The 24533-nt window shown below is 42.9% G+C and overlaps 2 protein-coding genes across 11 annotated transcripts in view; one reads left to right on the forward strand and one right to left on the reverse strand.

Moving 5' to 3' along the window:
• Positions 1–223: 223 nt before the first annotated feature.
• On the reverse strand, positions 224–24497 carry AKIP1 (A-kinase interacting protein 1). 3 transcript variants are annotated; one of them, XM_075927989.1, is made up of 6 exons: positions 15143–15283; positions 14743–14874; positions 9887–9964; positions 7731–7844; positions 4453–4503; positions 224–726 (listed from the first exon to the last, which is right to left on the reverse strand). In XM_075927989.1, the coding sequence occupies exons 2-6, from the start codon at positions 14857–14859 to the stop codon at positions 583–585; spliced, it is 504 nt and encodes a 167-aa protein (XP_075784104.1). In that variant the 5' UTR covers positions 14860–14874; positions 15143–15283; the 3' UTR covers positions 224–582. The 3 variants fall into 3 exon arrangements, with proteins under 3 accessions (XP_075784104.1, XP_075784102.1, XP_075784103.1); XM_075927987.1 differs by lacking the exons at positions 14743–14874; positions 15143–15283 and adding an exon at positions 24306–24497; XM_075927988.1 differs by lacking the exon at positions 14743–14874 and having other exon boundaries at positions 15143–15519.
• The window catches only part of DENND2B (DENN domain containing 2B), a 353709-nt gene continuing 344731 nt past the window's right edge, over positions 15556–24533 (forward strand). For 3 of the 8 annotated variants that reach the window (XM_025189962.2, XM_025189963.2, XM_075927977.1), the window contains exon 1: positions 15556–15753. The gene's annotated coding sequence lies outside the window, so the exon portion shown is untranslated. Of the gene's footprint in view, positions 15754–23841; positions 24377–24533 lie in introns of those variants that run through there. The other 5 variants (XM_025189961.2, XM_006133767.4, XM_075927976.1 and 2 more) reach the window with 2 other exon arrangements.

The following is a 24533-nucleotide window of genomic DNA, read 5'->3' on the forward strand; positions in this document are numbered from 1 at the left end:
TATCTATGTAACACTAACTGGGCTTAATGTTTTTTAAACTGCAACCATGTGCACCTTTAGTCTTGAATGGTAGCTCCAGTGTGACCAGTTATCAACCACAGTGACATGGCACACTGTAAGCCGGATCCTCAGCTGGTGCAAATTGGCATGGCCTTCAGTGGAACTACATGTACATCAGTTGATTGGGTTCTTTATATTAAAGCAAATATGAATACAACATACATTACTTTAGTTCTTTATTTTAAAAAGATGTTAAATTAATTCTCATCTCAAATATTAATTTTTGTCCTTTATTCCACTGATTGCTTCTTTTACTTAAAAATAACCTCAAACTGTGGGTGACACAGGTCACATAATTGAAATTAAGGCATATTTATACAAACATTCATAATGCCCACGTACACAATGGGCTGTAATAGCATTCAGTGTGCAATAAGTAGACCAAGTGAATAAAACAGAAGAGATCCAGAAAAAGAAGTTCTTAAAGTGCTAAAGAGAAAAAGGTATGCATTGGTGGTTATATTAATTCATTAGGAGGCCTTGGTATTGTTTTTAATCTCTCTCTTGGCAATCATAGATATATCATATGCTGAAAGTTAAATCAATACTTTGTCCTGCATTAACATCCACCACATGTGTCTGTTTAGCCATATCCTCTGAGGTTGCTGTTACAGAATAGGTGCCAGGGGAAACTTCAATGTAGAGATCTTTGGAAGCCTTTCTAGCCTTAATGGAGAAAAAAAAGATAAGTAAGACTTTGTGGCTGTATTAACTGCTCACAGAGATGTAATTTTTTAGCTTATATAGTTACGCTTCAATTAATGACCTATTAACATTTTTCAAAATATATGGTCAGGATGGACATTAATAGTAGCAAAAACATTTTCTGTTTAATACTAACATTAGAAAGTAGCAAGCTGTGATTATAAAAAAACCTCATATTCAAATCCTTTCATTTTTAAAAAAAGAATACATAGGTAAGAATGCATAGGTTAACCAGCTATCCTCTAACACTGGGAAACTAGAGTTGTCAAAAATAAGCATATTACTTATATTGACACAAATTTAGTAGGAAAAAAAACTTGTTTGGGGTTCTGATAAGTCCTTATTGCTCAATTTCTGTGGCCCAGAAGCCATAGCAATTGGCTGCTAAAATTGCTTCAATAATTACCCTTTGAGAAATATAAAGTATTTCTCTCCTTCAGGCCAACGATTAAACCTACTGCATCAGAATTATACCTCTCAATCAACGTAGTGCAAAGACTGATGCCCACAACCAAAATTAACTTCCTAAGGTTGCAGCAGATAGCACTATCAGCAGTTAATGTCTTTAAAGAGAATTATGAAACACCACCTGTCCTCCTTCCACAGTGGAATTTTCTAGGCCATATCCATGGTCTCAACATGGTTCCTTTGCACCTCTCAGACAGCGCAACTGATTCAAAGTTATCCCTGACTGGCTTTGCTCTAGTACAGGAAAGGTGCCAGAAGTACACCAAGGTGTGGCTGAAAGACTGCTGGACTGTTACTGCTGGTGTAAGTTAGAGAATGACTAAAATAATTTAAAACAAAATACAGGACTATGTAGCACTTTAAAGACTAACAAGATGGTTTATTAGGTGATGAGCTTTCGTGGGCCAGACCCACTTCCTCAGATCAGATAGTGGAAGAAAATTGTCACAACCATATATACCAAAGGATACAATTAAAAAAATGAACACATATGAAAAGGACAAATCAAATTTCAGAACAGAAGAGGGATGGGGGAGGGGGGGAAGGTAAATGTCTGTGAGCTAATGATATTAGAGGTGATAATTGGGGATCAAGAACACATATTCCTGCACATCCAGAAATATAATTTATGCTATCATGTGCCGAAAGTGCCTGTCTGCTATGTACATTGGACAAACGTCTCAGACACTTCGCCAAAGGATCAATGCCCACAAAACAGATATTAGACAGGATCACAAAGAAAAAACAGTTTCTTGCCATTTCAACCAGAAAGGACATTGTCTCAACGACTTAATTACCTGCATCCTGCTTCAAAAGGCTTTTAAGACTGCACTTCAAAGAGAATCCTCTGAACTGTGATTCATGCTTAAATTCGACACTTTACACCTGAGTCTGGATAAAGAATCTAATTATCTTACCAATTACAAAGATAGCTTCCCCAATTATCACCTCTAATATCATTAGCTCACAGACATTTACCTTCCCCCTCCATCCTCCTTCTGTTCTGAAATTTGATTTGTCCTTTTCATATGTTTTCATTTTTTTAATTGTATCCTTTGGTATATATGGTTGTCACAATTTTCTTCCACTATCTCATCTGAGGAAGTAGGTCTGGCCCACGAAAGCTCATCACCTAATACACCATCTTGTTAGTCTTTAAAGTGCTACATAGTCCTGTATTTTGTTTCAGCTATACCAGATTAACACGGCTACATTTCTATCACTAAAATAATTTAATCATCCACTCACCATTCCTCACACATTTCACATCCATCCAAAATCCAGACATGGGTCACCTTCAATAGTCATGTGCTAAGTTCACTATAAGTTGTGTGTCTATATGGTTGCATAGCTGTTTTCAGAGCTCTGCTCAGAAGTTCAAAACTCCTATGTAGGCAGGGAGCTCAGCTGACTGGTGGGGGAAAGGCATTGTCTCACTGAGCAAGCAGCTAAACAGAGTCGCTCCATGCTTGAAACTAAGCAGCTCCCAGGGTAAAGGAAGATAAGGAGAGAATATGTAGCAAGGGAGTGGCTGGAGGGGAGATCAGAGGAGACAGGGGCTTGGAGAGTCCTGTCTGCACAAGGACAGAGAGGCAGAAACTCAGCACTCTCAAGTCTCCTGGGAAGAGGGAGACAAGGGGCTGACTGCATGGGGAAGGTGGGGGAAGAGGGTGTGGGTGAGTGCTGAAATCTGTGCAGTGAGTTGGGGGGGGGAGTTTGTTTCAAGTGCCTGACTCACCTGTTGCGGTCCTCTCTGTCTGGGTTGGAGGGAGGGGAAGGAAAGCAGGCTGCAAGAGGTGTGTGCATGTGCCAGGACATTTGTATGATTACATTTCAAACAAAGTTTACATAAGTGTTAATGGCTTCAGGTAAGAAAGAAAAAGATCATTTTAACAGATTTTTTTTGGAATGTTGCAGATATCTAAAATTCTGATTTAAAAATCTTAATGATTTTTTAAAATACTGTGTTACTAATTAATACATGGTGTATTGCAGTGGTCTCCAACCTTTTTACACCCAAGATCACTTTTTAAATGTCAGAACAAACCAAGATATACTGCCCCATCCTTCCCCCAAAATTCCCCCTTTCTTGAAGCCCCACCCTCTCTATTCTCCTTCTCTCCATCACTTGCTATCCCCAACCCTTATATACTCTAGTCTACACTGCCGCTTTTTTTTCCGATTCTTCTGTAGGAAGAGGTTTTTCCAACATTTGACCAGTCTAGACTGGACTGAGGAGGGAAGCCCAGCCACGCGCCTCCTCTAGGGCTGACTCCCCCCTCCCACACAGGAGGGAAGCCCCAGTGCACGCATCCTCTGGGGACTCCCCCCATCCCTTGCAAGTTCTCGGCATGCCACAGACCTGCGGGAGGGGAGCAGCCAGTGCACTTCCGGAACCCCCGGAAGTGGCGCTCAGCTGCAGGACTTCTGTCCACCCAGCAGGAAGCTGGCACTACCTCCATTGTCACTGGAGGTAGGTAGTGGGGCTTCTTGGAGGTGGGGGGGAAATGAGGAGGCCCCTCGAATGCCTCGCGATTGACGAGTTGAGCCCTTGTGATTGATTAGTCGATCTCAATCAGTGCGTTGGTGGGGTGTACTGTATGCAGTAAGGCCAGATCTTTGCTATGTTGTAGATGAGATTTGGCTCTTATGAGTTGCAAGTACTAGTTGAGCTGTTAGAAAGGTTGATGATATGTATACTCCAAGGGTAGTGTTAATTTTCATTTTTATGTGATTTCATATTAAATATCATAAGCATTGCTCCGTGTTAAATATCTCATTTTAATATTTTTCCATACATATGGACTGCAAAAATATATATAAAAAAGTGTATGTGTTTTGTTTGTATTAGTGGTGAACATTCACATACACACACACACACACTCAATATTGGTGGTGCACACAAGAAATTTCAACCTACCGAAAAGAAAATTCAACCCACCCAATGATAGAAAATGTTAGCGGGAACACTGATCACATGCCAAAATTTGAGAATCTGGTTTCCATTTCTGTGTATATTCCAGCACTCTCATGTACATGCAGGGGAGGGACATTTTGCACATGTACATTCCATCAGATGTGAGGGCAGGCGATAGGACGAAATGTTTTTTGCAATGTCCTTAAGTCTTTTTACTTGACTATATATAGAGTATGAAGTAGAATTTTATGCAGAAGGAAGCAGAATTTTCATTCATTGATTAAGTAATTCTAAATACTTACACGTTGCTTGGGGGTTTCAGCTGCATTCGACATTGGAGAGGTTTCATTTTTCTGCAAAAGAGGAAAGTGGTCATTACTCATTAACTTCCAGAGCTTACCAGTTCTGGATTCGGTATAATGTCCCATTCTGGAGGATCTTTTGTCAGTTAGTTTTTAGCTTGTGCCCTGAAGCATCCTTTTCTAAATAAATATCTTGCTATAGAGAGTAAGAAAGACAGGGACATTTTGATATAATTGGATTTAAAAAAAAATCACAGAAACATTACTTATAAGTTCTGCAAAACCTAAACTTGGCTAAACCTGTATTTTGGTCCAAAATGGAACTGGAGGAGTCCCCTTAAGGGAGGGCATGAGAAACGTGAAATAGCCTTGTTTCCAAAATGCAAAAGGTTCTAAAACTGTGAATTTACCCAATATAGCACCTAAAATATTAAAACTGGGTCTTGGTTAAAACTTTAGTCTTAGGTCCTTAACTAGAGTCCTCTTTTTTCATTATTTTAATGTAATTATCCCAATATGAACCTCATAATCTGCTATGCCAGGCAGTAAATTAAATCAGCCTTGCATGCAAACTCACTAAATGCTGTTGATTCCACTGTTCAATAGAGCTCTACAACATGATACATTATTGTGGAGAGTCTGACAAGGACCCAGAATAGGAAAATGATATAAATTGCAGGGAAGATTTTTAGTAAAAATGTGAAAACAAAGCCAGGTGCTGTTTAATAACACACTGAGAAATGGAAGTTCTGAATAACATGGACTAAGTTTGAATTTTAAAGTCAAAATCAGTCATGATTTGGCAGTGCTCCTTTCCAGTGCTGCTGTCCCAATGCAATTAGCCTCATTAAGTGCTGGCCTGTATGCAGGATTGGTGGGGGGAGGGCTGCTTTTTTTGTAAATGTGGACTGCAATTTTTTAAAATATAAAGGAGTTCAAAATAGTCATGCAATGAGTGCGTATAAGAGATGTTAATGAAAAATCTGAGTGGAAACTGATTGCTAAACTGATTCTGTTGTAACATACTAAGAATGTATACAGTAATAAAGTGATAGAAATGTAGCCGTGTTAGTCTGGGGTAGCTGAAGCAAAATGCAGGACAATGTAGCACTTTAAAGACTAACAAGATGGTTTATTAGATGATGAGCTTTCGTGGGCCAGACCCACTTCCTCAGATCAAATAGTGGAAGAAAATAGTCACAACCATATATACCAAAGGATACAATTAAAAAAATGAACACATATGAAAAGGACAAATCACATTTCAGAACAGGAGGGGGATGCGGGGGGGGGGGGGGGGGAAGGAAGGAAGGTAAGTGTCTGTGAATTGATGATATTAGAGGTGGGGAGAGTGGGATGTTTGTGAGTTAATGGTATTAGAGGTGATAATTGGGGAAGCTATCTTGGTAATGGGTAATAAAGGTTTTATGGACATTACCTTCTGGGATCTTGCTGTAATATCGTAAGTGAAAAACAATATTCCAAAATATTCCAGTCTTTGTCTTCAGAATTTTTTCAGTTAAGACTAGATATAGGCTAAAAGTACAGTTTTACCTCCCTGGTCCAGTATTCTCGGGACCTGCCTGGTCCCAGACCAGGGAATTTGCTGGAACAGAGGAGGTTGAAGCTGCAGCTGGGGCTCCACTCTCTCTGCAGTGGCCAGGGACTCCACTGTTGTCCAGAGCTCTACTCTCTCCCTGGGGGAGGCTAGGAATGTAAACGACTAGTTGACTACCCGATAAGCATGAGTAGTCACTTGACTGGTCGTTTCTCCCACCTCTTGCTGCTCTATCAGAGAGAGGCAGCAAATGGGGGGAGCAGGAGCCGGTGCTGGGAGGAGCCAGAACTTAAAAGCTGGTTCCGCCCCAGCACCATCTCTGCAGGAGAGGCCATGGGCAGCTCTTGTACATTTCAAAGGGAGAAGGGCAGCAGGCTAGCCAGCGCCCCCCTTATCGACTAATCGAGTAGTTGATGGAAATTACATTGACTACTCCATTAGCTGATTAATTGAAATTTAACATCCCTAGTGGAGGTGCCACTCTCCACACAGTGGCTCTGCTGCTGCCCAGAGCTCCACTACTACCTGGCAGCTTCATGCTCCCTGCAGCACCCTTCTGCTGCCTGGGGCTCCGTATTTCCCCCAGGGCTGTGTTTTCCACCTGACAGCTCTGCACTGCCCCCAGCAACCCCACAGTTGCCTGCGGCTCTGCACTCCCTCCAGGAGCATCAGAGTTTCTGATTAATAAAATGTTTAAAATCTTGTCAAATCAACACCTGGGGGGTTCCTGCTCCTCCCGACAGCCCTGCGCTCCCTCCCCAGCACCCTCGCTATGGCTGTGGGAACTCTGTGCTCCCCTCCAGCAGCCATGCTCCATTCCTCTCAGTGGCGCTGCTGCCCCCAAGCCTCCATCTTGGCCCACTAGTTTGGCAGTACTCCTGGGCCTAGCCTCACGGCTTATCCCGGGAGTTCTCTCATGGGATCACCTGAGGACACCGGACCAGTAGTGTAGCCAGCCCATGGAAGTCTGGATTAAGGAGTTTCAACCTGTAGTGAAATAGATTTTAGGTAACAGGAAATTTTTTTTCGTGGCAGTAAGTTCACAGAAGTGTCTAAGACATGTTCATCTTTAAGGAAAGTTTGAAAGTCCTGTTTTCTAGGGACCTTCTGGACAAAGATATCACCACTTCATGTAAGTCTGTTTTGGCTGCATAGGGGACGTGCATCTAAAGGGCATGAGGCAGGGGTACAGACTCTGGAGGGGACAGGTGGACAAGGGAGGGTGTAGAGGGCATGCAGGAAAGCAGGCTTGTGTGGGGGCATAGGGATAATCTGTGAAGAGTGGACTGTCCACTGTAGGGAATGTAAAGACAGAGTGAAAGTGCCTTAGGAGCTGAATATGTGTTCCACAGATGTGTGTTATACCAGTGTGTCACATGGCCATGCAGAGATCTGCATTTGGGATCCTGTTCCTTTGCTAGGCAAGGGTTGGGAATACAGCATACCCAGCCACTTTCAAGGACTGACTCCCTTCCCTCTTACTAGCAGGCATTTGGAGTTACACTGCCTGCGTCTCCTCCCACCCTTTCAGCTAGAGGGAAAGATCATATCTCTCAAGATTCTTATACTTATTCTTATACACTCATCACTGTCGTATATGAGCACTTAAACTGAAACTCAGAGTAGCGTAACAAAGGGCCCAGAGAGGAGGCAGGCACAGGGAGAGCCCAGAGAATATTAGGCAGATGATCACTATGTCTTGGATGAGGACTACAATTACCTCCTGTTGCAATGTCTGTAGCAAGTTTTCTGCTGCTCGTGTGCTGTGGTATCTGCAGACGTGTTTAAATTCATTCTCTTGGCATCTGCGTGCAGGCACATGGCTATAATATTTCTGAAAGACAGTTAAAAGCACAAACTTCACAACTTATCTAGGAAGTCCCTTCTTTCACAATTACAACTAAAAAGAGTGGAAACGCACTGTTGCTGACGTTTTGAATTAAATCAGCTGATCTGTTCCCATGTTATAAACAGGACTATACCCTGAAGGGCCAAATGATTTGAAACCAACCCCTTCAAATAAAGCACTTGAGAATGACTCTACTGCCATCTACTGTTCCCAGTAAAACAAAACACACGAAACTTGTGTAGATTTGCTCCATTTTACTTATTTCCTCCATCGGATAGTCCATAACAGACGTGTGGCCAACACACATTTGTTTCCAATTCTACTATCTTATTTACTCCTGGAGGTTATAAATGGAAGTAGTTTACATTTTTTTGTTTATATTGCACATATGCCAAAAATTACATTAAAATAGAAGAGCTACATTGACACAACGGATAACATGTCACATATCATTGCATCATAAAAGTCAGAGTGAACTCTCTGTAGTAAAGTCTGGGAGAAAAACTTTAGACATTAGGTAAAATTTTCCAAAGTCCTTAAATGACTAAGCCGCTTAAGCCACATTTTCAAAAGTCAGTTAGTCACTAAGGAATCCAAATTCCACTGATTCGCAATTACTATTACACACTTTGCGAATCTGATCCTAGATTTGTGGATAACAGAATTTCCCCCTCCCAGAGAACACATGGTATAGCACAGTCTAGTGGACTGAGCCAAAGGGTAGATGCCTAAGATTAAAATTTTTATCCCAACTCTGCTGCTGATTCCTGATTCCATTAAGATGCAGCCAGATTGAGGACTTTGACCACTTTTCTCTCTTGTAATATAGAGAACTTCCTGTAGTGCTTGATGGTTAAACTAATGTTTCCACAATGCTTTGAAATTATAAAAGATGCTGTCTAAATCAAAACTCCTTTGGTGGAATAAATGTGTGACACTAGAAACAACTGTGTGTACAGATGCATGGGCATGTTACAACAGCTGATAGTTGTTAACAAGAGCTATTTCCCTAACACAGGTAAGATTTATACACTGGTTAGCCCCGCCATTTGAAGTTCCTCTTTCTACCCAGCATGTCATCATTACCCTATAATCAAATCTTTCCTCCAGCTGAGCAGAAGAAATGGGCAACCACCTTAGGCTGTGACTCCATTACAATTCCACTGATGCTAGTAACAGTGGGAATGCTAGTACAGGCCACGTGATGGTGCATATGCCAACATATTATCTAAACCAACTCAGAGCAGGCTTAAAAGTCAGTGGTAAAAATACTGATCATCAGTCTAAACTTGATCTCACACAGCTGCTATTGGTGAGGGTGGGAAATGTCCCTAGATTTCTCATTTTAGAGAAGCCCCCAGAAGTTAGAGATGTAAAATCCTATTTAGCTAGTTAAGCAGTTAAATGTTAAGTTTGACTGATTAACTGATTAAATGGGACCAGGTGGGAGGGACACTGGGCTGCAGCGCTTCTCTCCTCCCAGCCCGCTCTAGACCAGCTGCTTCTGGCATGAGGCTGATGGCTCCCAGCCTATGCAGGCTGGGAGTCAGCACCCTTGCACAGGGCCGGAAGCAGCAGCAGGGGGAGGGAAGGGAGAGGACACTGGCTCCCTTCCCGCACAGGCTCGTGGGATGGGAGTTGGCAGCCTCCTGTGGAGCAGAGGGGAGCCGGTGTGGGCTGGCAGCTGGAAGCCTTTCCCTCCTCCCCCTACTTCTGCTCCCATTCTCCCTCCTGTGAGATTGCTGACTCCCAGCCCATGTGGGTTGGGAGCCAGCAGCCCCATGGGGCTCAAGCAGCCCTCTGCCTGTAGTGTGCTGCAGGATACTCTTGGGTAACAGTTACCCAGTAAGCACCAGTTAACTATTCACATCCATACTAGAAGTTACTACCGAAGCTCTTATTGATAGACTTGTGAAGTTGCTCTGAATCTCTAATTAATTCATAGTTTTCCTATTGGTTTTTGGAACAGAGCCACTAACAGGCACAACATGGATATTTCCCCCCATCCCTTGCAATATAAAATTTACCTCACATTCCTTTGTGGTTTGACTCATGAACTCCACTATTGAAGCAAATGCTACATTGAGACGTTCAGAATCTTCTTCCTGTGATTAAACAAATGTGTATCAGTCATTATGTAATGCTATTTGTTTCAAAGCAAAAAACCTTCTGAGGCACCTCTGCAGCTTAAGCCTTGTTTGGTTTTAATTCAAAATACCCAGTTGAGCTGGACATTATTACTGCAGTGATGCTAGCAGCTTACACAACAAAATGCTGATGAGCTGTTTCTTCACAGTGAAACTGAACTGTCTGTGTAGCCTGTTACTGTGTGTTAAATAGTCAATTAAAAATATGCGACACTGGCTTTACCATAGCCCTTGTAAAATAAATCAGAAGCAGTGAAGATCTTTACTATGGGATTATTCAGTCAACCTACTTCTATACTATATGAAACAATTATTGGACTAAGCACTAAGTTAGACACTAATTTATTTGTTAAGCAGCCTTGGAGATTTCATTCTCACTTTGATTATATAAGAACAGCCATACTGGGTCAGACCAAAGGTCCATCTAGCCCAGTGTCCTGTCTGCTGACAGTGGCCAATATTGGGCAGATGCCCCAAAGGAAGTGAACACAACACATAATTATCACATGATCCTCCCATCACCCATTCCCAACCTCTGACAAACAGTGGCTAGGAACACCATTCCTACCCATCCTGACTAATAAGCACTGATGGACCTAAACTCCATGAATTTATCTAGCTTTTTTTTTTTAACCCTGTTAAAGTCCTGGTCTTCAAACATCCTCTGGCAAGAAGTTAGACAGGCTGACTGTGTGCTGCGTGAAGAAATACCTCCTTTTGTTTGTTCCATGAACGCATATGATCATGTGTTTAACTTAAGGCACAATGGGACTATAAAATTAGACACATTTTTATGTGGTTTGCTGGATTGAGGGCTAAGTTATTACCCATTAGAAATGATAATTCTATATAAGAATATATATTATTTTTGCTGTTTTCTGTTAAAAATAATTAAAGTAGAATGGGCTGGTGAGGAATAAAAGTTTGATATAAAGTTAATCACACTGTTGCCATTAACACAAATATTGAAAATAAGTTTGCCCTAGACAAATAACCCTAATTTAAATTTCATTTGAAATGAAAACGTCACTTGATTTGGGATCATTCCATACTTAATCATTAACACTTTGGTTTTTTTAAGGTGCTTTACAGAGGTTAATTCACAAATATAAGAGATAACTTCTTGTTTGTTTTGAACAGAACACATTTGAACATGCCATTTTAGGCTTTATAAGGTGTTTGCATCATTGAATCATCCATTTATTCAGCCATCCGCTTGTTGGGCCAAATTCTGTTCCCCCAACTTTGATGAATTTAATTTACTTAAGGGATGAATTCATAGACTCCGAAGCTAGAAGGGAACACTGTGGACATCTAGTCTGACCTCCAGTTGAATGCAGGAATGGAACTTCCCCAAAATAATTGCTAGAACAGATCTTTAAGAAAAATATCCACTCTTGATTTAAAAATTGACAGTGATGGAAAGTCCATCACCACCCTTAGTACACCGTTCCAGTTATTCATTACTCTCACAGTTAAAAATACACTCTCTTATTTACAGTCTGATTTTATCTTGCTTGAGTCCAGCCACTGGATCCTTACAAAAAATGGAATTGCACTCCTTCAGCATTATGGGACTACTTACTGAAGTGGAAAGCCCATTTCTGCAAGGGCACAATTTTCTCAGAGGCTGATCCAAGGACTATGGAACTCACTTCCACATGATATGACACCTATGACAAATCCAATCCCATTCCATTCAAAGGACAAATCATATTATTTGGATGTTACCTTCTAAACAGAAGCACAAGACAAGCCAGATGGGATTTTCAAAAGTGCTTAGCGAATTACTAATCAAATGGAAAGGTAACCAAGTTTGACACTGTACTACGGGATATTATAGTGTCCTCATGTGTTATAGCTAATTAAAATGTCAACACTGTACATGTGTAATTCCTGGACATTCATATATCAGGCCCTTATGGAACAAGGATAGAGTCACTCATTATGAACATGTCTATATTTATAATACTGAGCTGGTACAACTGTAGTTATTCAGGATAGACACTATATACTATATTCTCCTCCAAAAGACAGTAGCTAGCTTGATTGAAGAATTACACCTGGGGTTAGGTCACTATTGTTATGTCTCTCAGGCTATGGATTTTTCATATCAATGAGAAAAGCATATATACCAATATAAGTTTTCAGTACAGACCAGCCTTAAATATAACATTTCTTTGAAATGGAGTTTCACATGAATTAGCTTATAATCACTGGTATTTTAAATCCTTCTATACGATACAGCTCTCTCTTTTTCATTATATTCAATTTGCCTCCATTTCAAAGGGTTTACAATATTTAAACATGTCACCTTCAAAGCTCAAGGTTAGCAGTGTCTTGATTTGGGACAATGCTAAGTCAGCAAGTTGGGTTTCAACGCTTTTGCAAGCCTCTGTCTTATATTGATTCTGCAACTTACAAAGCAGCCTGACTTAACTCCACAAGGCAGAAAAACTAGGAGAGCCAACCCACTGCCCCTTCTTTCAGTCTGTGACTCTCCAAGCAATAGGGCTGACCCTGAATACCATCAGAGATCTCTGATCCTGTAAAGATGGTTCCCATGTCACACTTTGATTGAAAAGTATTCCAATTACAGTAAAACGCCATTAGTCCGGCATCCAATGCTCCGGAACTCCTGATGGTCTGGCACCATCAGGAACCCAGAAGTGCTTGGGGCAGCCAGACAATTGGAGCTGCTCTGCGCCCCGCTTCCCTGATTCAGCCACTGCTGAAACTGACCAGCAGCGGCTGAATGGGAGACGCCTGGGGCAGAGCCGGACTATCGGAAGGGGGGGCTATGAGGGGTCTGGAGTGGCATCCCCCCCACCCCACCCCAGACCCCTCATAGCCCCCTCTTCTTATAGTCCGGCATATTTGATAATCCGGCACCCCCTGGGTCCTAAAGGTGCCGTATTATCGGAAGTTTACTGTAATTGTGGTTTTAGTTAGTCTAGTAATAAGGGGTCACTACCACTTCTTGTGATATTTTATTCTTTGTTGAACTGACTACTGCCATCTTTTCCATCAGGGACTGTTTGTCCAAATACAGTATGTTGATGATTAAAATAAGTTATATCTAATGACTTAGGAGAGAAATTATGAGTAATTGGGGGAAAGGACAAATGGCACCACTGATTTTATTTTGGTTGATACTATGGAGAACATACTGAGGAACAGAGAATGTGCCACCTTATTCCAATTTAAGTGGCTGCAGTTGTATACAAAAATGCTATTTAAGTTATTCAGAGATGGGCCCAGTTTCTTTACCTGTCTTGAAGGTGTTATGCAATTCTCTAGCACTATAAATTAACCAAACCACCACCTAGAAAATACACAGTTTGAGGACGCTGTTTAAAGTACTTTTCATATTTAAAAAAAATTAAAACCATAATTAATAAACTAAAGTATAAATTACTGCAGTATTTTGGCATCTATTCATCCATCACTAAAACGCAGCTACCTGCATGGCTAGATGTGACAGCACACATTTCCAGGTAGGAACAAAACACTATTTTACACTATTGAAATTTCAAGGGGATTTTTTAGGGAGCTAACACCACTGTGCAAGACTAGGATTTGACTATTTAAAACATTATTGCTCTGCAGTCAAGTTAGCCTTCCTTAATTACTCCGAAGAGATTTTATGGTGTTGGAAACAAACATGATTTGTATGCCCTAAGCAGGTCATCCAAATACCCAAAGGAACATAGGGTGAGATTTTAAAAAGACTTGTGCTATTAAGTCACTTAGGTGCTATTGAAAAGCCTAGCTATAGTCAACATACACTGACTCCTTACAACATTTATTTTTAAAAGCTATGGGTTATGGGACCATAATTCAAATAGTGCCATTACTTAAAGCACAGTGTTACTAGAATATGCCACCAAATGGTGGATATTTTTCCTCAACAAAGTCTCAGCTGCTCACTTTATTTTTCAAATCATCTTGCACATTAAAACTTAATATAGTCAGGGGTGTTACATGGTCATATACAGTAACTGCGTATTTTAGATCCCCATAGTGCTTTGAAGATAAAAATGTAGTTGTATGTATCAAATGATTATATACATTACATTTAACTATTAATATAGAAAGAATGCAGAACTATATTAAGCAAAAATGCAATTCAACAGATGTGCAAACATAAGTGGCTAGTGATGGGATATTTATCATGGCATATGTTGAACTCAAAGCCAGCCCAAGAGCTGTCTGCCAAGACAGATGGGACTCTCCCAGTTTCTTCTGACCTGTAACTTAATCTTCTATTTGCATTCTTGCCTAAATAGGGAGAATGACCTTACATTCTCAGCCACAATGGTAGAAATAAGAAGTATGGGCACTAGAGACAGTATTCAAGTGATAACTTGTCTGTGGAAGGCTGCCAGGTTTCCCACCATAACATTATGTTATAGCACCATAAGCAGCAGCATCAATGCAGTTAAAGACCTTGCACAATAACCAGAAACGAAAATCTGAGGTTCTACTAATATAGCCACATGGATTTGTTTGGTTCAGTAAATAAGACTTTCAAGTGGGAGGCAGCATTCCCCAAATCCATAACTGCCCTGTGTAAATCAACCCTTCAATTTGCGCGGCTACTTAGGTTTACGCATGGCTCTGGATTAACTACTTCCGTGCTCTTTCTGGAGCTGAAGGGAAAGCCACACTACGTGTTCCGAGGGGTGCATTACTAAAAGCAAGACTGGGAGGAGTTGCTGTTTCCAGGCACTGACCACAGGCTCTGGCCAGCTCACTTTCCGCCGCTTAGCCCGTTCCAGGACTTCCTGAGCCAGCCCTGCCGTGCGCTGGGCGATACCACAGGTCCGCCTCGCCGGCCGGTCGCTCGCCATTCCTCAGGCCCCGGGCTGGAGAGACACAGGCAGACTCGTCAGAACACAGCTGGCTGAGGGCCGCAGGGGACTGAGCCCGGGCTTGGGAAGCAGGGGTAGGCATCTCCCTTGAGGCTGCTCTTGCTGTAGGCTCAGCGGGGCAGAGCACGGGCCTTGCCAGGCAGCCAGTCCACCACGGAGTCCAAAGACAGGCAGGGCTGGGCGGGCTCCTGCAGCCTCTGCCCCGCTAGGCAGGGCCTCGGGCGCCCAGCAGCCGGTGGTTCCCCGCACTGAGGGCGCTCACCTTGTCTCCGCGCAGGCTGGGCGGGGGAGGCGACAGGTGGGCTGGAAGCAGCAAGGCGCCGGCTGTACGGACCAGGCGGCGCGGCCTCCCGGGGGGGGGGGGCTTGCAGTGCGTGTGAGTGGAACGCTGCTCGTGCATCACAATGCGCCTGCGCCGAGTGGTGGCAGGCCCCGCTTCTGTTGCTTTCCCGGCGGCGCGGGCTGCCCTGGGGTGCGCGCGCGCCCACTCCGAGCCTGTTCCCAGGGCCGGGGCGGCCCTGCCGTGTCTCTGCCCAGGGCCGCGCGCGGCTCCCGGGGGCCACGCACTCCCCGCTGTCGGGAGCTGCTCCCCGCGGGGAAGGACAGTGCTGCGCACAGCTCCCAAGCCGCCTCTTGGCGTTCTAGCGATAGGAGCGCCCCGCTAAGTGGAGCTCCTGCAAACAGCGTCAGTCCTGTGTCGGTTTCCTTCTGTGGGCTGGCGGCTAGTGGGTCTCATGTACCACGGGGGCAGGCAGAGGTTTTCATGCTATACCTAGATTTCTAACCAGCTACGTGAACAGCACTAGTGAAATCAGTACATGTTAAAACGCCATAGAGACAGTGGTTTGGGTATACTCTGCTATATGCTGACATGTAAGTACAACATTTACATTCCGGATGATTGGTTTTATGATTATTTGGTAAAAATGAGAAAGTAAGCTAGTATTCAGTAACTGCAGGGAGAGGCTTTTGTAGTTCTAGGTCTGATTTTTGTAAGCAAGTGCTGTTAAGGGAGATGAAACTTCAGATACACAAGACAAATCAGATTCCTGCAAGCAGTACAGTAGTCTGGAAAGGGTGAGAGCTGTTGCTGTGAGGTGAATGCAGACTACAGGTGTTCTGTTTACAAATAAAATTAATATTTAATCATCAAACATGTAAATGCATCTGGGCTCCCAGAGCTAAACAATGCTCTTTCCATCTCCTACATCACTTGGGCTGCATACAAGTGAGAAGAAAAAAAACTAACAAACCCACACTGCTGTGGCTGCTCAGGTAGGGCCAGGCCCAGCTGCCACACCACACTATGGATGGGGGTTGCTCTGTCTGAGCTGGGCCCACTGCACCACACTGTGGGTTGGTGGGTGGGGAACTGCTCCATCCCAGCTGTCCACTAACCATGGACAAGGCATGGTTGGAGTGTTCCCAGTGGACCTGGCTGAGCTGGAGCAGCTGCCAGGTACGATTAACCAGTGACATCCCTAGTTGGTGCACAGTTCAAATTCTTGATCTTAGTACATTGCAGTTATTGTTACAACTTAAAAATGTCTATAAACTTAGATAAAATTACTTTTTATTTGCTTACATATAGTATGAATATAGATTTACAGATTCTAGCTTGCAGATTTATTGTTTTGTATGATAAATAAGTTATGCTTGTGCAAATTATGCATCCAAGTCATAAAGCAGGCTACAAATGCAATAAAAAGCAAGGTATTCAGAAATTTAAGTTGTAGCCTTTCTCATCTCTGGCCCTTTGGGGATTGCTGCTAGCAATCACAGATGAGCCACATAACATTGTAGGCAATTTTATGATACCATCCTTTCTATAATTTCATCAAACTCAGTATTGAAATAAGTTAGGTTGTTTTTGCCTCTTCTTGAAGTACAGGCAGTCCCCAGGTTACGTACAAGATAGGGACTGTAGGTTTGTTCTTAAGTTGAATCTGTATGTAAGTCAGAACTGGCGTCCAGATTCAGCTGCTGCTGAAACTGATCAGTTTCAACAGCAGCTGAATCTGGATACCAGTTCTGACTTACATACAGATTCAACTTAAGAACCCCAAGCATCCCCAAGTCAGCTGCTGCTGAAACTGATCAGCGGCTGATTCCAGGAAGCCCGGGGCTGTCCGCTGCCCGTGTGCTCCACCGCTTTGCTTCTTCTCCCTGGTCTGCTGGAGACCAGGGAGAGGGCCCCGTTTGTAACTGCGGATCCGACTTAAGTCGGATCCGCGTAACTCGGGGACTGCCTGTACTATTCCAGAACATCACTTATCTGTTGATTGGAAGCATTGGTCTGATTTCAAGCCTAAGCTTGTAGATGGCCAATTAAAATCCATTTATTTTTGTCTCAGCATTAGCACTTAACCCTAAATAACTCCTCCCTGGCATTTATCACTCATATCTTTTTTATAGAGCGCAGTCATAACTCCCTTCAGCCCCTGTTTGTGTAAGGTAAACAAACCTAACTCCTTGGGTACGTCGACATAGCAGGGCTAAACTAGAAATAAGTAACACAACTTATAGCTTATTTCAAATTTGCACACATCTACACAGCATTTATTTCAAAACAGAACTCTTTCTCCAACTTCCCTTACTCCTCATATAATGAGGTTTACAGAAGTCAGAGTAAGAAGCCCGTTATTTTGAATGTATTTTGAAATAATGGACTTGCTGTGTAGACACCTAGTATGTTATTTTGGAATAATGTCTGTTCATAACACTACCGTGTAGACATACCCCTTGAGTCCTTTATATGTAAAAAGACTTTAATCTCATTTAAGCAATATTATACAGTGATTTAAAAGGAATCCTTTACATAAGGGGTATTACAGTACAATTATATTACATTTCAGACTTCAGTGACATTATATGCTAGAAAGAATACTGACATTATTTATAAATCAGTGTGACACATCATAGCTACAGCTACACTTCTTGCAAAATCACTTTCCATGCATCTTTTGCTCTTTGGTGGTATGTTTAAAATGAAATGAAAAATAACCACACTTCATGCAGGTAGGGGTTGCTACGTAATACCAGGGCTACAAAGTTTCACATCTACTTAAAAAACACAGGATCCTTGTCCGGTTTTGGAGCATTACTGCCATTGTGTTTGCCTGACAATTTCAAGTCATGGTTCAGCAAAAAAATGTAACTATAATGTAAGTTGCCCTTGCATTAAGTTGCCATTTAAAATAAACAAGGCAGTAACACTTTCAAGGACATTTAACTAGTTACTTTTGCTGTGGCATTTCAGAGTCTGAGAATACAATATTACCACTATTCCATACCAAAAATAATATTAATTCTCAGGACTGCACTGGAACTAGCAAACGCACAGGAAAGGTAAAGAGTTTTGGTTTGTTACTGAGATACAAGCCCCTCAAACCTGTCATTTATATGACATCACTGCCAGTCACTTACCTAAAAAAATTGGACCTTATCCACACTACAGGCACATTGTGGCACTGAAGACACTGCTATAAGCAACTAGAAGGATGGTAACGTAACCTGAGGCCTGATTGTCTTCTACTCAGGGGCCAAAGATACATTGCCAGATGGTAGCAAAAAGATTGTAAAATAGGCATATCTGTCCATCAGGGAACACCCACTGTAGTGAGACTCAGATTATCTCCATGCCATCTGGAATCAGGGCTGCACCATTCCCTCAGATCAATTTTACAGGGTCATAGCCACAGTGTTGCTGTACTCTGGCTATTCTCAGCTATTAGTTTCTTGGAGATTGTTACAGCAAAGAGCAATTCTGCAGCTCTCTAACTTATTGGGGGGCATCTGGGAAGGAGCAAAGTCAGCATACCAACTTTCTTTACTTTCAGTTGCTGTGCTGAACACAGCTTGGCTGGAGCCAACAACCACGTGCAGAGGCCCTGACTTTCAATCATCCATATCTCTCTTTTAGGCTTTGCTTGTGCTAGCTATGATGTATCCAGCAATGAAGAAAAGGACCTCTCTTAATTTACATTTTATTAGCATCTCTTAATTGCTTCATTAGAGCATCAGCCAGCTGTTTGCCAGATACTCACTCTGTGATAAACAAGCCTTTCCCAGCTTGCTTGAAGAGAGAATTTTAAGCACAAACTTCAGTCTTTTCCTCTTCTGCCACACATTTAAGCATGTGCTTAGTCACTCTGCTGAATTGGGGCCTACCCTGGCAAACAGGATGAAAAACAAGTTGGTTCAGGTGTTTTTTCAGGGTATCTATTTCATTTGTTTTACATGATGGCAAGGAGAGCCAAGAAAGATCTTCCTCAGTCTTGGTTCCCAGAGGCTGGGCTTCTCTCTTTGGATAGTCAACGCTTATTGTAGACACCAAATGAGACTATTGGTGTCCAAAATGAACATTGAAAATCTGAAGTTAGAGTCTCAGACATCAGTACCTTGTTTCTTTTTCAAAGGACAATGTAAGTGCTTGTGAAATTACATTTTTTCACCACTTTCGAGGAAACTTAAAAGGTGGGTGATGTGTGGCTGCCCTAGCTTTCATCTACTAAAGGTGTCCCTTAGATGTATGGCTGTGTCTACACTGCACCCCTTTTCCGGAAAAGGGATGCAGATGAGACAAGTCGGAATTGCAAATGAAGCGGGGGATTTAAATTTTCCCCCGCTTCATTTGTATAAACATGGCTGCCGCTTTTTTCCGGCTCTGGGCTTTGTTGGAAAAAAGCGCCAGTCTAGATGGGGATCTTTCGGAAAATAAAGCCTTTTCTGAAAGGTCCCTTATTCCTCTTAAAATCAGGAATAAGGGACCTTTCGGAAAAGGCTTTATTTTCCGAAAGATCCCCGTCTAGACTGGCGCTTTTTTCCAACAAAGCCCCGAGCTGGAAAAAAGCGGCAGCCATGTTTATACAAATGAAGCGGGGGATATTTAAATCCCCCGCTTCATTTGCAATTCCGACTTGTCTCATCTGCATCCCTTTTCTGGAAAAGGGGTGCAGTGTAGACACAGCCTATATGTCTAACAATTCCAGGATTAAAGGAATTGTGCATCATTCTGTGCATGGTTCTGAAGCCTAGGATGTCGGTTTAGTCAGTGTGAAGCTAAAAAAAACCCAGCTGCAAACAAGGCTGAAAGCGCCTTCTGTTTACTGTATGACCCAGGTTCAGTCATCATGGGGTTTAGTAGTCTGTTCCTAATTTTAAATTTTCAGCCATTTTGGCTCTTTTAGACTTTTTGAATTACCCCCATATGGCACCATGGGTTTTCACCCGAGAGTTGAATATTTAATTCCAATTGCATGGATACCTTCTTTTGGGACACCCAGTCTTGGCTCACTGTGTGTATGTCTAGACTACATGCCTCTGTTGCCAGATGCATGTAAATTAGACTACCCAACATAGTCAATGAAGCTGGGATTTAAATATCCCCGGCTTCGTTAAAATAAAAATGGCCACCACGTCATGCCAGCTCAACTGATCGTAGGCACAGTGCATGAGTCAAGATGCAGATTGGTCGACAAGGAAAGCCTTTGTCGACCACTCCTGTAAACCTCGTTTCATGATGCATAAGGGAGTGGTTGACAAAGGCTTCCCTTGTCAACCAATCCACGTCTTGACTCATGCGCCGTGCCAATGATCAGCTGAGCCGCCATGGCATGGTGGCCATTTTTATTTTAACGAAGCCGGGGATATTTAAATCCCGGCTTCATTGACTATGTCGGGTAGTCTAATTTACATGCCTCTGGCGACAGAAGCATGTAGTCTAGACATACCCTGTCTGACTATAGGCTGATTCTGGTTCAGAAGAAACTTAGTAGACATAAGCCTTTTAGCTTAGTATCATAGAATCCTAGGGCTGGAAGAGACCTCAGGAGGTCATTGAGTCCAGCCCCCTGCCCAAAGCAGGATAATCCCAAACTAAATCATCCCACCAGGGCTTTGTCAAGCTGAGACTTAAAAACCTCTAGGGATATAAGTACATATAAGGCTTCACATAAAAATAACAAAGAGAAAAGGTGGGCAAGATAATATCTTCTATTGGACCAACCTCTGTTGAGCAAGAGATAAACTGCAGTGCACATAAAATAACAATTCATTTAATATTTAAATACATTGTACTTATTGCCTTTTATCTGAGTTTTCTCAAAGTGCTTTACAAATACTAAAGTCTTGCAATGCACATATATCTCCTTTGTTGATGAGTAAAACGAGGCACATATTGTTATGTGATGTAACCAAGGTGACACAATGAGTCGGTGTTAGAGTAGGGACTGCTTCTTCTCACTCTGTTGGTCACTGTGTTATATCTATTTTCATCTCAGTATGCTGCATTTTGAAATACTACTTCATGGGCATAATTTGTGGAGATGTGTGATGGAACTAACAAAAGTTTCTTCTGTATCCTTTCCTTGATTAGAAAAGATCAATTTATTCATTTTTGTTCCTACCATGATTTTTCAGACTATTTTAACAGCAGCCTCTTAAACAATAGTGCTGTTATTCTCTGAATGTTGCAACTTACACTCCCTCCATTTTTGACGTACAGTGACACAATACACCTTTTGCAGCTGAGTAAATAAGTATGCTACAAGAAGGCTGACAGCTGAAATAGCTTTTGCTTTGAAATAAATTTTAGCATTAGAAACCAGATGAATGTTGCACTTATTTCCTTTATATTCATTCTCAGAACTGTAACTGGGTATGAGACATGCCAGACAGCTGTATCATATTTCCTTGTCATGTGGAACTATATTGTCTTGAGATAGCAAGATTCATCACCAGTAACTTATTTATGTATGTGCTGTGGAAGTTAAGAAAATCTTTGTTCCCTCTGTCCTGTTTCAGGAAAGCATCCCTAGCTAGGAAAGCAGATAAAGCACGTGCTTGATTTTAAGTATGTGATTAGGTCCCACTGAAGTCAATTAGACCGAAGCACAGCCATAACATTAAGCAAATGCCATAGGGCCAAAATTATAAAGGTATTAGGTGCCCATTTCCTCTTGAGTTAAGTGCCTGAATAGCTTTACAAATGTGGTCCTTGTGTTTTTCTGATTCTGTGCCTTACTGATGTTTTCTCTGGCTTGGTCACTGCCCAGCCATGGGATATATTCTCTCACCGCTCACCATTCTCTATTTTTCTGTTGTTCATATAATACATTATGATATAATTTAAATTTAAATTATGTTATAATTTGACTACTCGATAGGCATTTGACTACTCGATAGGCACTTCCTCATTCCTCCTTTGAAATGTACAAGAGCTCCTACTGGGGCTCTTGTACATTTCAAAGGAGGAATGTGGAACTCTGCATGCAGCCCCAGGGCAGCAGAAAGTCCCACTGACTCGAGGCTGCATGCAGCGTGCCTGCTTTGAAATGTACAAGAGTCTCCAGTGGGGGCTCTTGTGTATTTCAAAGCCATGGAGCCTGGGGTCAGCGAGAGACTAAGACTCTGCACCTGATCCCAGGCTCTGTGCAGCATTTCAGTGGAACCCGGGATCAGCTGGGGACTCCCCAGCTGACTCAGGGTTCCCTGTGGCAATTCCCCAGAACCCGGGAGTTCCCAGCTGATCCTGGATTCAGCTGAAATGCCGCACAGAGCCTGGGATCATCTGGGGAGTCCCCAGCTGACCCCAGGCTCCATGGCGCTGCCTCTTTGAAATGCCGAAGCGGTGTTTCAAAGGGGGAGCCACTGCACAGCTGATCCCGGGCTCAGCTATGTGGTGCTGTCTCAGCATTTCAAAGGGGCAGCACCACACATCTGAGCCCAGGATCAGCTGTGCGGCTGCCCCTTTGAAATGCTGAAGCAGCTTTCAAAGGGGAAGTGCACAGCTGATCCCTAGCTCAGCTGTGCAGTGCTGCTGCTTTGAAGTACCCCTTCTTTTCCCCCACTTTGCTGCCTCTATCAGATAGTCGACTAATAGACTAGTCCTTAACATCCTTAGTATATTTCTGTCTGCAAGACCTTTGTATTTTTATCACCCCCTATTAATTTCACAAATAAATCAGATATATTGGAGCATAAGCTTTCGTAGGCAAAGACCCACTTTGTCAGATGGTCCTTGCCCATGAAAGCTTATGCTCCAATAAATCTGTTAGTCTATAAGGTGCCACAGGACTTCTCATTGTTCTTGCAGATTCACACTAACACGGCTACCCCTCTGATACAAATGAATCAGTTGACTATTGCAGAGAATTGCTGGCAATGTGTGTCTTCTATGGGGTGAGAGTGATCCACACTTATTTTACATTAAATGTGAATCAGGTTCTCAGTGGTAAACTGGCATAGCTGCACTGAAAACAGTACTAAGGACGTGGTGCTGGTGTGCTCAGTTGGCAGTCAGTAGACATCTAGAAAAGTGGCACCATGTGTTCTTTGCCAGGTACACCATTCCAGTATCTTTATGTTCCTTTAAGTTTTGGTGTGTTCCTAATCCCACAGCTGAATCAGTGTGGGATCAGGGCCGGATCATGGCTTCACATTTGTTTTGTTTGTTAGTGGTTATGGGACTTATGAGACTTATGGGACTTATTGAACAGTTCTGTTCCCATCCAGTAGGGAGGTGTTCATTACAGTATGGTTATAAGTAAGGCTAGCCCTAGCAGACTAGAATTGCACAACAGATACGATTAATGAAGTTCATATGCATGCCTTTTCCTCTCCTTTCTCCTCCCCATCCTTTGGAGATTTAAACCGGGACCTTACAACTCTTTCATTATGAGTTTAGAGAACTTTTTAGGTTTTTGTTACAGTGGTTTCTCTCACCCCAAGCTCTCTCAGTTTCCATGCATACTATCAGATCCACTTCTCCCATAATTAAAACCATATGGTCTAAGAGAATCAGTGTCTATGTATGAAAGACAGAAAATGACATCAGGTTGCAGTTTGTCTTACTCTCCTGACAGCACAGAAGGTGGCTTCTCTAAGGAAAGAGGGTTTTTTAAGATATAAAGGATACAAACAAAATACATGATTCCACTTAAAAACAAATCGGGGCAATAGTTTACATGTCTGCCTCATTTCAATATAACCCCCCTCTCCCCCAAGGGCCACTCTGTATTGCCCTTTGCTACTTCTTGGAGGGATCGGTCCTCTCCGCCTGGCCGCGATCCACATGCTCTCTGCAGACAATGTAAAGCGTCTCCCACCCTGGGACTGAAAATCAGCTTGGAGTGTGTGTGTGACATGCTGAGGAGGGCAACGACTTCTCCTTTGTGCAGCTCTTGTGGCGTTGGCTGCAGTAGAAGCCAGGGAAGCTGTGATTAGGAAGCAGGTTCCTTTGTTGGCTGTTGGGTTACTGGTTCCCATTAATCTCCCGCACTGGCCGCTGCCGTCTCCACTTCCTGCCTTTGCATATTTCTTTCTCTCGCTCTCTCCCTCGCGCGCTCTCTCTCTCTCTCTCCCGCCCTCCCCCCTCTTCCCAGCTTTTCCAAAAAGCTGCCTCTGGCCGGGCTCGCAGATCAGACCTGGAGGCGTCCAGCGCGCTGCAACAGCTGGAATCTGCATCTGAGCTCTTTCGGCTGGGGCAGCAGCCTAGGTAAGAGGAGCTCTGACCCGCGCTGCGGCGTGTGGGAGACCGACTCCTTTCTGCGTCGAGACGGGGGCAGAGCTCTGGGGCTGGGCGACTCGCTGCTAAGATTCATTGTCTCTGAGCCCTACGAGTCTTCCTCCACTCTCCTCTGGCTGGGGGGCAG

The sequence above is a fragment of the Pelodiscus sinensis genome, chromosome 4 (genome assembly GCF_049634645.1).
Source record: "Pelodiscus sinensis isolate JC-2024 chromosome 4, ASM4963464v1, whole genome shotgun sequence".
NCBI classification, from domain to species: domain Eukaryota; kingdom Metazoa; phylum Chordata; order Testudines; family Trionychidae; genus Pelodiscus; species Pelodiscus sinensis.